This window comes from Nerophis ophidion, linkage group LG18 (assembly GCF_033978795.1).
Source record: "Nerophis ophidion isolate RoL-2023_Sa linkage group LG18, RoL_Noph_v1.0, whole genome shotgun sequence".
Taxonomy (NCBI): Eukaryota; Metazoa; Chordata; class Actinopteri; order Syngnathiformes; family Syngnathidae; genus Nerophis; species Nerophis ophidion.
Genome location: NC_084628.1, coordinates 30,865,644 through 30,877,937, shown reverse-complemented (window position 1 = coordinate 30,877,937; position 12,294 = coordinate 30,865,644). Strand labels below are relative to the sequence as shown.

The window sequence follows — 12,294 nt, the reverse complement described above, 5'->3', positions numbered from 1 at the left end:
CCTCAGTGTGACCTGTATGGCTGTTGATCAAGTATGCCTTGCATTCACTTACGTGTGTGTAAAAGCCACATATATTATGTGACTGGGCAGGCACGCTGTTAGTAAGGAGGAAAGGCGGACGTGACGACAGGTTGTAAGGGACGGTTAAGACTGTTCCATTAAGGCACGCCCCCAATATTTTTGTACGGGTGGAAATCGGGAGAATTTCGGGAGGGGCACTGAAATTCTGGAGTCTTCCGGGAAAATCGGGAGGGTTGGCACCGCCGCTGTATAATTCTGGCGGGCCAGCTCTAACGTTAATTTGATATTGCCTAAAGGGCCAAATTTGGCCCGCAGGCCAGAGTTTGACACCCATGATCTAACAGCAAGATCCCTATTGATTTTTAAAGATGTTCATTGGTCCGGTTGAATTGTATCCAGTCAAGCCAGCACACTTTTTACATCATGGATTTACAAGATAAATTGTTCTTTCAATGGCACACTATTGCTTTTGGGAGGGACATAAATAAGGAAGTGTTTCCTGCTGTACCGGTGCCCGTAGAAGGAAGTGTTTCCTGCTTTCTTGGTGCTCATATAAGGAAGTGTGACCTGCTTTCCTGATGCCCATGTAAGGAAGTATTTCCTACTTTACCGTTGCTCATATGAGGAAGTGTTTCTTGCTTTCCCGCTTCTCATAAAAGGAAGTGTTTCCTGCTGTCTTGATGCTCATGGAAGAAATTGCTTCCTGCTTTCCCAGTGCTCATATAAGGAAGTTCTTCCTGCATTCTTTGTGTTCATATGAGGTAGTGTTTCCTCATTTCCTGGTGCCCATTAAATGAGGCGTTTCCTGCTGTCTTTGTGTTCATGTAAAGAAGTGTTTCCTGCTGTCCCAGTGCCCGTAAAAGGAAGTGTTTCCTGCTTTCCTGGTGCTTATTTAAGGAAGTGTTTCCTGCTTTTCCGATGCCCATGTAAGGAAGTGTTTTCTGCTTTCCTGGTGCTTTTATAAGGAAGTGTGTCCTGCTTCCCCGATGCCCATGTAAGGAAGTGTTTCCTGATTTCCCGGTGACCATATGAGGAAGTGTTTCCTGCCTTTCTGATGCCCATGTAAGTAAGTGTTTCCTACTGTATTTGTGCCCATGTAAGGAAGTGTTTCCAACTTTCCCTGTGCCCATGTAGGGAAGTGTTTTCTGCTTTCCCGATGCCCATGTAAGGAAGTGTTTCCTGCTTTCCTGATGCCCATGTAAGGAAGTGTTTCCTGCTTTCCCGATGCCCATATAATGAAGGGTTTCCTGCTGTCTCGGTACTCATGTAAGGAAGTGTTTCCTGCTGTCCCGGTGCCATGTAAGGAAGTGTTTCCTGCTTTCCCTGTGCTTATATAAGGAAATGTTTCCTGCTTTCCCGATGCCCATGTAGGGAAGTGTTTCCTACTTTACCGTTGCCCATATGAGGAAGTGTTTCCTGCTTTTCTGATGCCCATGTAAGGAAGTGTTTCCAACTTTCCCTGTGCCCATGTAGGGAAGTGTTTTCTGCTTTCCCGATGCTCATGTAAGGAAGTGTTTCCTGCTTTCCTGATGTCCATGTAGGGAAGTGTTTCCTGCTTTCCCGGTGCCCATATGAGGAAGTTTTTCCTGCTTTTCTGATGCCCATGTAAGTAAGGGTTTCCTACTGTCTTTGTGCCCATGTAAGGAAGTGTTTCCAACTTTCCCTGTGCCCATGTAGGGAAGTGTTTTCTGCTTTCCCGATGCCCATGTAAGGAAGTGTTTCCTGCTTTCCCGATGCCCATATAATGAAGGGTTTCCTGCTGTCTCGGTACTCATGTAAGGAAGTATTTCCTGCTGTCCCGGTGCCATGTAAGGAAGTGTTTCCTGCTTTCCCTGTGCTCATATAAGGAAATGTTTCCTGCTTTCCCGATGCCCATGTAGGGAAGTATTTCCTACTTTACTGTTGCCCATATGAGGAAGTGTTTCCTGCTTTTCTGAAGCCCATGTAAGGAAGTGTTTTCTGCTTTCCCGTTGCCCATGTAGGGAAGTACTTCCTGCTTTTCTGATGCCCATGTAAGGAAGTGTTTCCAAGTTTCCCTGTGCCCATGTAGGGAAGTGTTTTCTGCTTTCCCGATGCCCATGTAGGGAAGTGTTTTCTGCTTTCCCGATGCTCATTTAAGGAAATGTTTCCTGCTTTCCTGATGCCCATGTAGGGAAGTGTTTCCTGCTTTCCTGATGCCCATGTAGGGAAGTGTTTCCTGCTTTCCCGGTGCCCATATGAGGAAGTTTTTCCTGCTTTTCTGATGCCCATGTAGGTAAGGGTTTCCTACTGTCTTTGTGCCCATGTAAGGAAGTGTTTCCAACTTTCCCTGTGCCCATGTAGGGAAGTGTTTTCTGCTTTCCCGATGCCCATGTAAGGAAGTGTTTCCTGCTTTCCTGATGCCCATGTAAGGAAGTGTTTCCTGCTTTCCCGATGCCCATATAATGAAGGGTTTCCTGCTGTCTCGGTACTCATGTAAGGAAGTATTTCCTGCTGTCCCGGTGCCATGTAAGGAAGTGTTTCCTGCTTTCCCTGTACTCATATAAGGAAATGTTTCCTGCTTTCCCGATGCCCACGTAGGGAAGTGTTTCCTACTTTACTGTTGCCCATATGAGGAAGTGTTTCCTGCTTTTCTGATGCCCATGTAAGGAAGTGTTTCCAACTTTCCCTGTGGCCATGTAGGGAAGTTTTTTCTGCTTTCCCGTTGCCCATGTAGGGAAGTGTTTTCTGCTTTCCCGATGCCCATGTAGGGAAGTGTTTCCTACTTTACTGTTGCCCATATGAGGAAGTGTTTCCTGCTTTTCTGATGCCCATGTAAGGAAGTGTTTCCAACTTTCCCTGTGCCCATGTAGGGAAGTGTTTTCTGCTTTCCCGTTGCCCATGTAGGGAAGTGTTTTCTGCTTTCCCGATGCCCATGTAGGGAAGTGTTTTCTGCTTTCCCGATGCCCATGTAGGGAAGTGTTTTCTGCTTTCCCGATGCTCATGTAAGGAAGTTTTTCCTGCTTTCCTGATGCCCACGTAAGGAAGTGTTTCCTGCTTTCCCGGTGCCCATATGAGGAAGTTTTTCCTGCTTTTCTGATGACCATGTAAGTAAGGGTTTCCTACTGTCTTTGTGCCCATGTAAGGAACTGTTTCCAACTTTCCCTGTGCCCATGTAGGGAAGTGTTTTCAGCTTTTTCGATGCCAATGTAGGGAAATGTTTTCTGCTTTCCCGATGCCCATGTAAGGAAGTGTTTCCTGCTTTCTCTGTGCTCATATAAGGAAATGTTTTTTACTTTCCCGATGCCCATGTAGGGAAGTGTTTCCAACTTTCCCAGTGCTCATATAAGAAAATGTTTCCTGCTTTCCCGATGCCCATGGGAGGAAGTGTTTCCTGCTATTCCAAAGCCCATGTAAGGAAGTGTTTTCTGCTTTCCCGGTGCCCATATGAGGAAATTTTTCCTGCTTTTTTGATGCCCATGTAAGGAAGTGTTTCCTACTGTCTCTGTGCCCATGTAAGGAAGTGTTTCCTGCTTTCCCGGTGCCCATATGAGGAAGTGTTTTCTGCTTTCCCGATGCCCATATAAGGAAGTATTTCCTGCTGTCTTCGTACTCATGTAAGGACGTCTTTCCTGCTGTCCCGGTACCTGTACAAGGAAGTGTTTCCTGCTTTCCTGGTGCTTTTATAAGGAAGTGTGTCCTGCTTTCCCGATGCCCATGTAAGGACGTGTTTCCTGCTTTTCCGATGCCCATGTAAGGAAGTGTTTCCCGATTTCCCGGTGACCATATGAGGAAGTGTTTCCTACCTTTCTGATGCCCATGTAAGTAAGTGTTTCCTACTGTCTTTGTGCCCATGTAAGGAAGTGTTTCCCGATTTCCCGGTGACCATATGAGGAAGTGTTTCCTGCCTTTCTGATGCCCATGTAAGTAAGTGTTTCCTACTGTCTTTGTGTCCATGTAAGGAAGTGTTTCCAACTTTCCCTGTGCCCATGTAGGGAAGTGTTTTCTGCTTTCCCGATGCCCAGGTAAGGAAGTGTTTCCTGCTTTCCTGATGCCCATGTAAGGAAGTGTTTCCTGCTTTCCCGATGCCCATAAAATGAAGGGTTTCCTGCTGTCTCGGTACTCATGTGAGGAAGTGTTTCCTGCTGTCCCGGTGCCATGTAAGGAAGTGTTTCCTGCTTTCCCTGTGCTTATATAAGGAAATGTTTCCTGCTTTCCCGATGCCCATGTAGGGAAGTGTTTCCTACTTTACCGGTGCCCATATGAGGAAGTGTTTCCTGCTTTTCTGATGCCCATGTAAGGAAGTGTTTCCAACTTTCCCTGTGCCCATGTAGGGAAGTGTTTTCTGCTTTCCCGATGCCCATGTAGGGAAGTGTTTTCTGCTTTCCCAATGCATATGTAAGGAAGTGTTTCCTGCTTTCCCGGTGCCCATATGAGGAAGTTTTTCCTGTTTTTCTGATGCCCATGTAGGTAAGGGTTTCCTACTGTCTTTGTGCCCATGTAAGGAAGTGTTTCCAACTTTCCCTGTGCCCATGTAGGGAAGTGTTTTCTGCTTTCCCGATGCCCATGTAAGGAAGTGTTTCCTGCTTTCCCGATGCCCATGTAAGGAAGTGTTTCCTGCTTTCCCGATGCCCATAAAATAAAGGGTTTCCTGCTGTCTCAGTACTCATGTAAGGAAGTGTTTCCTGCTGTCCCGGTGCCATGTAAGGAAGTGTTTCCTGCTCTCCCTGTCTGTGCTCATATAAGGAAATGTTTCCTGCTTACCCGATGCCCATGTAGGGAAGTGTTTCCTACTTTACTGTTGCCCATATGGGGAAGTGTTTCCTGCTTTTCTGATGCCCATGTAAGGAAGTGTTTCCAACTTTCCCTGTGCCCACGTAGGGAAGTGTTTTCTGCTTTCCCGATGCTCATGTAAGGAAGTGTGTCCTGCTTTCCTGATGCCCATGTAAGGAAGTGTTTCCTGCTTTCCCGGTGCCCATATGAGGAAGTTTTTCCTGCTTTTCTGATGCCCATGTAAGAAAGGGTTTCCTACTGTCTTTGTGCCCATGTAAGGAAGTGTTTCCTGCTTTCCCTGTGCCCATGTAGGGAAGTGTTTTCTGCTTTCCCGATGCCCATGTAAGGAAGTGTTTCCGGCTTTCCCCGTGCTCATATAAGGAAATGTTTTTTACTTTCCTGATGCCCATCTAGGGAAGTGTTTCCAACTTTTCCAGTGCTCATAAAGAAAATGTTTCCTGCTTTCCCGATGCCCATGTAAAGAAGTGTTTTTTGCTGTCTCGATGCTCATGTAAGGAACTGTTTCCTGCTTTCCCGGTGCCCATGTAAAAAAAGTTTCCTGCTGTCCCGGTCTTGGTGTCTATATAGTGAAGTGTTTCCTGAGGTCTCTGTGCCCATATAAAAGTGTTCTTGTGGTCTCTATGCCCATATAAGGAAGTATTTATTTCTGTCCTGATGCCCGTGTAATGGTGTGTGTCCTGTGGTCTCAGTGCCCAAATATAATGAAGTGTTTCCTGCTGTCCTGGTTCCCATATATAAGGAAGTGTTTCCTGCTGTACCGGTGCCCATGTAAGGAAGTTCTTCCTGTGGTCTCAGTGTTGTGGTAAAACGTTTACATACACTTGTAAAGAACATAATGTCATGGCTGTCTTGAGTTTCCAATCATTTCTACAACTCTTATTGTTTTGTGATAGAGTGATTGGAGCACATACTTGTTGGTCACAAAAAACATTCATGAAGTTTGGTTCTTTTATGAATTTATTATGGGTCTACTGAAAATGTGACCAAATTTTCTGGGTTAAAAGTATACATACAGCAATGTTAATATTTGCTTACATGTCCCTTGGCAAGTTTCACTCCAATAAGGCGCTTTTGGTAGCCATCCACAAGCTTCTGGCAAGCTTCTGCCTGAATTTTTGTCCACTCGTCTTAACAAAATCGGTGCAGTTAAGCTAAATTTGTTGGTTTTCTGACATGGACTTGTTTCTTCAGCATTGTCCACACGTTTAAGTCAGGACTTTGGGAAACCTTAATTCTGACGGTAGATATGGTGTTCCTGGGATTAATGGCCTCACTTTTTCTCTTACAAAAATATTGCTGAGTATTGTGGCCATACAGCTCAATTTTTGTTTCATCTGACATCACATCGACAAAGGTAGAACCTTCTGGAGGAAAGTTCTGTGGTCAGATAAAACAAAAATTGAGCTCTTTGGCCACAATACCCAGCAATATGTTTGGAGGAAAAATGGTTAGGCCTTTAATCCCAGGAACACCACGCTACTGTAGAGCAGGGTGTGCACCAATCACTCTAACAACAACAAAATAAGAGTTGTAGACATTGATGGAAACTGAAAACAGCCATGACATTATCTTCTCTACAACTTATGACCACAACTGTATAAGAAAGTGTTTCCTGCTGTCCATGGCCATTTATGGAAATCTTCCCTTGGGTCTCAGTGCCCATCTATAAGGAAGTGTTTCCTGTTGGCCCGGTGCCCGTTTTAGGAAGTGTTTCCTGTGGTCTCAGTGCCCATCTATAAGGAAGTGTTTCCTGTTGGCCTGGTGCCCAATTAAGGAAGTGTTTCCTGTGGTCTCAGTGCCATTCTATAAGGAAGTGTTTCCTGTTGTCCTGGTGCCCACTTAAGGAGGTGTTTCCCGTGGTCTCAGTGACCATCTATAAGAAAGGGTTTCCTGCAGTCCTGATGCCCATTTAAGGAAGTGTTTCCTGTAGCCTCAATGCCCATCTATAAGGAAGTGTTTCCTGTTGTCCTGGTTCCCATTTAAGGAAGTGTTTCCTGTGGTCTCAATGCCCAACTCTAAGGAAATGTGTCCTGTTGTCCTGTTGCCCATTTAAGGAAGTGTTTCTTGTGGTCTCAGTGCCCATCTATAAGGAAGTGTTTCCTGATGTCCAGCTGCCCATTTAAGGAAGTGTTTTACTGTGGTCTCAATGCCCATCTCTAAGGAAGTGTTTCCTGTTGTCCTGGTGCCTATTTATGGAAGTGTTTCCTGTGGTGTCAGTGCCCATCTATGAGGAAGTGTTTCCTGATGTCCAGCTGCCCATTTAAGGAAGTCTTTCTTGTGGTCTCAATGCCCAACTCTAAGGAAGTGTTTCCTGTTGTCCTGGTGCCTATTTATGGAAGTGTTTCCTGTTTTGTCAGTGCCCATCTCTAAGGAAGTGTTTCCTGATGTCCTGGTGCCCATTTAAGGAAGTGTTTCTTGTGGCCTCAATGCCCATCTCTAAGGAAATGTTTCCTGTTGTCCTGGTGCCCATTTAAGGAAGTGTTTCCTGTTGTCCTGTTGCCCATTTAAGGAAGTGTTTCCTGTGGTCTCAATGCCCATCTCTAAGGAAGTGTTTCCTGATGTCCAGCTGCCCATTTAAGGAAGTCTTTCTTGTGGTCTCAATGCCCAACTCTAAGGAAGTGTTTCCTGTTGTCCTGGTGCCTATTTATGGAAGTGTTTCCTGTTTTGTCAGTGCCCATCTATAAGGAAGTGTTTCCTGATGTCCTAGTGCCCATTTAAGGAAGTGTTTCTTGTGGACTCAATGCCCATCTCTAAGGAAATGTTTCCTGTTGTCCTGGTGCCCATTTAAGGAAGTGTTTCCTGTTGTCCTGTTGCCCATTTAAGGAAGTGTTTCCTGTGGTCTCAATTCCCATCTCTAAGGAAGTGTTTCCTATTGTCCTGGTGCCTATTTATGGAAGTGTTTCCTGTTTTGTCAGTGCCCATCTATAAGGAAGTGTTTCCTGATGTCCTGGTGCCCATTTAAGGAAGGGTTTCCTGTTGTCCTGTTGCCCATTTAAGGAAGTGTTTCCTGTGGTCTCAATGCCCATCTCTAAGGAAGTGTTTCCTATTGTCCTGGTGCCTATTTATGGAAGTGTTTCCTGTTTTGTCAGTGCCCATCTATAAGGAAGTGTTTCCTGATGTCCAGCTGCCCATTTAAGGAAGTGTTTCCTGTGGTCTCAGTGCCTATCTAAAAAGAAATGTTTCCTGATGTCCTGGTGCCCATATAAGGAAGTATTTCCTGTGTTCTTAGTGCCTCTGGAGGGCCTCAAGAGTCAGCCGGCGTTTGAGGAGATGCGTCAGAATTACATCCGTGAGCTGAGCAAAGCAGTCCACGTGAAGGAGAAGAGCGTGGTTGCCAGCTCTCAGCGCTTCTACCACCTCACCAAGCTGATGGACGCCATGCACGATGTAATCCCCCAATCCCGCACCTCCAACACAAGGCATGAAGGGTAACCCTCCTTTCTCTCCTGACAGATAGTGAAAAAGGTCAACCTGTTCTGTCTGAGCACCTTCATTCAGGCTGATGCCATGAAGGTGGAGTTCCCAGAGATGATGACTGAGGTGATCGCCTCGCAGCTTCCGAAGGTGCTGGCAGGGATGGTGCGCCCGCTGCTCTTCCACCCCAAGTGACCACGCTCTCTTTCATCTTCCACCCCATGTGACCATACCCTCCTTACTATTCCACCCCAAGTGACCATACCCTCCTTACTGTTCCACCCCAAGTGACCATACCCTCCTTACTATTCCACCCCAAGTGACCATACCCTCCTTACTGTTCCACCCCAAGTGACCATACCCTCCTTACTGTTCCACCCCAAGTGACCATACCCTCCTTACTATTCCACCCCAAGTGACCATACCCTCCTTACTATTCCACCCCAAGTGACTATACCCTCCTTACTATTCCACCCCAAGTGACCATACCCTCCTTACTGTTCCACCTCATGTGACCATACCCTCCTTCCTCTTACACCCTAAGTGACCACACCCCTCTTACTCCCCCCTAAGTGACAATACCCTCCTTCCTCTTACCACCCCAAGTGACCATACCCTCCTCACACCCCTCAAGTGACCATCTCGTCCCTACTCTTCCCTTCCAAGTGACCATACCCTCCTTCTTCTTCAATGCCAAGTGACCATACCCTCCGTACTCTTCTACTCCAAGTCACCATACCCTCCTTACTCCCCCCAAGTGACCAGACCCTCCTTTCTCTTCCACCCCGAGTGACCATACCCTCCTTACTCCTTTCAAGTGACCATACCCTCCTTCCTCTTCCACCCCAAGTGACCACACCCTCCTTACTCATCAAACATGGTATGGTGTCCAACATGACGTCCAACATGGTATGGTGTCCAACATGGCGTCCACAAGACATCTAACATGGTATGGTGTTCCACATTGCATCCAACATGGTATACAACATGGCGTCCACAAGACATCCAACATGGTATGGTGTCCATCATGACGTCCAACATGGTATGGTGTACAACATGGCATCCAACATGGTATGGTGTCCAACATGGGGTTCAACATGACAAGATGTCCAACATGGTATGGCGTACAACATGGCGTCCACAAGATTTCCAACGTGCCATCCAGAAGACTTCCAACATGGTAAAGTGTCCAACATGGTGTCCACAAGACATCCGACATGGTATGGCGTCCAACATGGCGTCCACAAGACATCCAACATGGTATGGCGTCCTACACGATGTCCAACATGGCGTCCACAAGACACCCAACATGGTATGGTGTCTAACATGGCGTCCACAAGACATCCAACATGGTATGGCGTCCAACACGATGTCCAACATGGCGTCCACAAGACATCCAACATGGTGTTCAACATGACAAGATGTCCAATTTGGTATGGTGTACAACATGACGTCCACAAGATTTCCAACATGGCGTCCACAACACTTCCAACATGGTACAGTGTCCAACATGGCGTCCACAAGACATCCAACATGGTATGGTGTCCAACATGGCGCCCACAAGACATCCAACATGGTATGGCATCCAACACGATGTCCAACATGGCGTCCACAAGATATCCAACATGGTATGGTGTCCAACATGGCGCCCACAAGACATCCAACATGGTATGGTGTCCACAAGACATCCAACATGGTATGGCGTCCAACACGATGTCCAACATGGCGTCCACAAGACATCCAACATGGTATGGTGTCCACAAGACATCCAACATGGTATGGTGTCCAACATGGTATGGTGTCCAACATGGCGTCCACAAGACATCCAACATGGTATGGTGTCCAACATGGCGTCCACAAGACATCCAACATGGTATGGTGTCCAACATGGCGTCCACAAGACATCCAACATGGTATGGTGTCCAACATGGCGTCCACAAGACATCCAACATGGTATGGTGTCCAACATGGCGCCCACAAGACATCCAACATGGTATGGTGTCCACAAGACATCCAACATGGTATGGTGTCCAACATGGTATGGTGTCCAACATGGCGTCCACAAGACATCCAACATGGTATGGTGTCCCACATGGCATTCAACATGGTATCCAACATGGCGCCCACAACACATTCAACATGGTATGGCGTCCAAACAGGTGTTCAACATGACAAGATGTCCAACATGGTATGGAGTACAACATGCCGTCCACAAGACATCCAACATGGTATGGTGTCCAACACGATGTCCAACCTGGCGTCTGCAAGACATCCAACATGGTATGGTGTCCAATATGACAAGATGCCTAACATGGTATGGTGTCCAACATGGCGTCCAACATGGTATGGTGTCCAACCTGGCGTCTGCAAGACATTCAACATAGTATGGTGTCCAACATGGCGTCTGCAAGACATCCAACATGGTATGGTGTCCAATATGACAAGATGCCCAACATGGTATGGTGTCCAACCTGCCGTCTGCAAGACATCCAACATAGTATGGTGTCCAAGATGGTGTCGGGTCCAACATGGCGTCCAACATTACAAGATGTCCAACATGGTATGGTGTCCAACATGGTATTGGATCCACCATGGTGTCCAACATGGCGTCTGCAAGACATCCAACATGGTATGGTGTCCAATATGACAAGATGGCCAACATGGTATGGTGTCCAACCTGCCGTCTGCAAGACATCCAACATAGTATGGTGTCCAAGATGGTGTCGGGTCCAACATGGCGTCCAACATTACAAGATGTCCAACATGGTATGGTGTCCAACATGGTATTGGATCCACCATGGTGTCCATCATTACAAGATGTCCAACATTGTATGGTGTCCAACATGGTATTGGGTCCAACATGGCGTCCATCATTACAAGATGTCCAACATTGTATGGTGTCCAACGTGGCATACAACATGGTATTGGGTCCACCATGGTGTCCAACATGTTATTGGGTCCAACATGGCGTCCATCATTACAAGATGTCCAACATGGTATGGTGTCCAACATGGTATTGGGTCCAACATGGCGTCCATCATTACAAGATGTCCAACATTGTATGGTGTCCAACGTGGCATACAACATGGTATTGGGTCCACCATGGTGTCCAACATGGTATTGGGTCCAACATGGCGTCCATCATTACAAGATGTCCAACATTGTATGGTGTCCAACATGGCATACAACATGGTATTGGGTCCACCATGGTGTCCAACATGACAAGGTGTCCAACATGGCGTCCAACATGACAAGGTGTCCAACAGGGTATGGCGTCCAACACGATGTCCAACTCTGTTTGTGAACGTAAACGATGCAAACATTTGAACTGTCGCTTAGAAATTGCAGGGTTAGCAAGAAATGAGTAGGATTGGGTCCAAAAATTGTCTGTTCCAGGGTCAAACTGCCACCAACATAACATATTTGACTGTACATGCAACGTTGGATGTTACATTTGGACATTAAAGGGTAAAAAGAAGTAAGGCACGTTTTGGCATGAACTTTCATACAAGTGTAAAAAAGTTAACCTCTATCCAGAGGAAAATAACAGCCTTACTTTATTGATGGAACGTCTTGTTTCAAAGTGACTTACCTTACAAATGTACCTTTCAACACTTGTAACTCTTACAAGTTGAAAAAGAAGTGAACCGCTAGCAATATTAAAATTCTATTAGAAAATGATATCAGACATTGAAAAATTCATTTACCAAACATTTACATTTGTACGCCAAATATTTACATTTACAAACCAAACATTCATACACCAAACATTTTCATTTATACACCAAACATTAACATTCGTACACCAAACCATCCATCCATCCATCCATCTTCTTCCGCATATCCGAGGCCGGGTCGCGGGGGCAGCAGCCTAAGCAGGGAAGCCCAGACTTCCCTCTCCCTAGCCGCTTCGTCCAGCTCCTCCCGGGGGATCCCAAGGCGTTCCCAGGCCAGCCGGGAGAGAACGTGTCCTGGGTCTTCTCCGTGGCCTCCTACCGGTCGGACGAGCCCGAAACACCTCCGTAGGGAGGTCGTTCGGGTGGCATTCTGAACAGATGCCCAAATGACTTAATCTGGCTCCTCTCAATGTCGAGGAGCAGCGGCTTT

The 12,294-nt window shown here is 46.5% G+C and overlaps 1 protein-coding gene across 1 annotated transcript in view; it reads left to right on the top strand.

The window, feature by feature from the left end:
- LOC133537109 (progesterone receptor-like) overlaps window positions 1–11,868 on the top strand; it is a 47,329-nt gene extending 35,461 nt beyond the window's left edge. The window contains exons 7-8 of the mRNA XM_061877974.1: window positions 8,003–8,160; window positions 8,227–11,868. Of these exons, the coding sequence (XP_061733958.1) occupies window positions 8,003–8,160; window positions 8,227–8,382 (314 nt within the window). The 3' untranslated portion in view covers window positions 8,383–11,868. The remainder of the gene's footprint in view (window positions 1–8,002; window positions 8,161–8,226) is intronic.
- The last annotated feature ends 426 nt before the right edge of the window (window positions 11,869–12,294 follow it).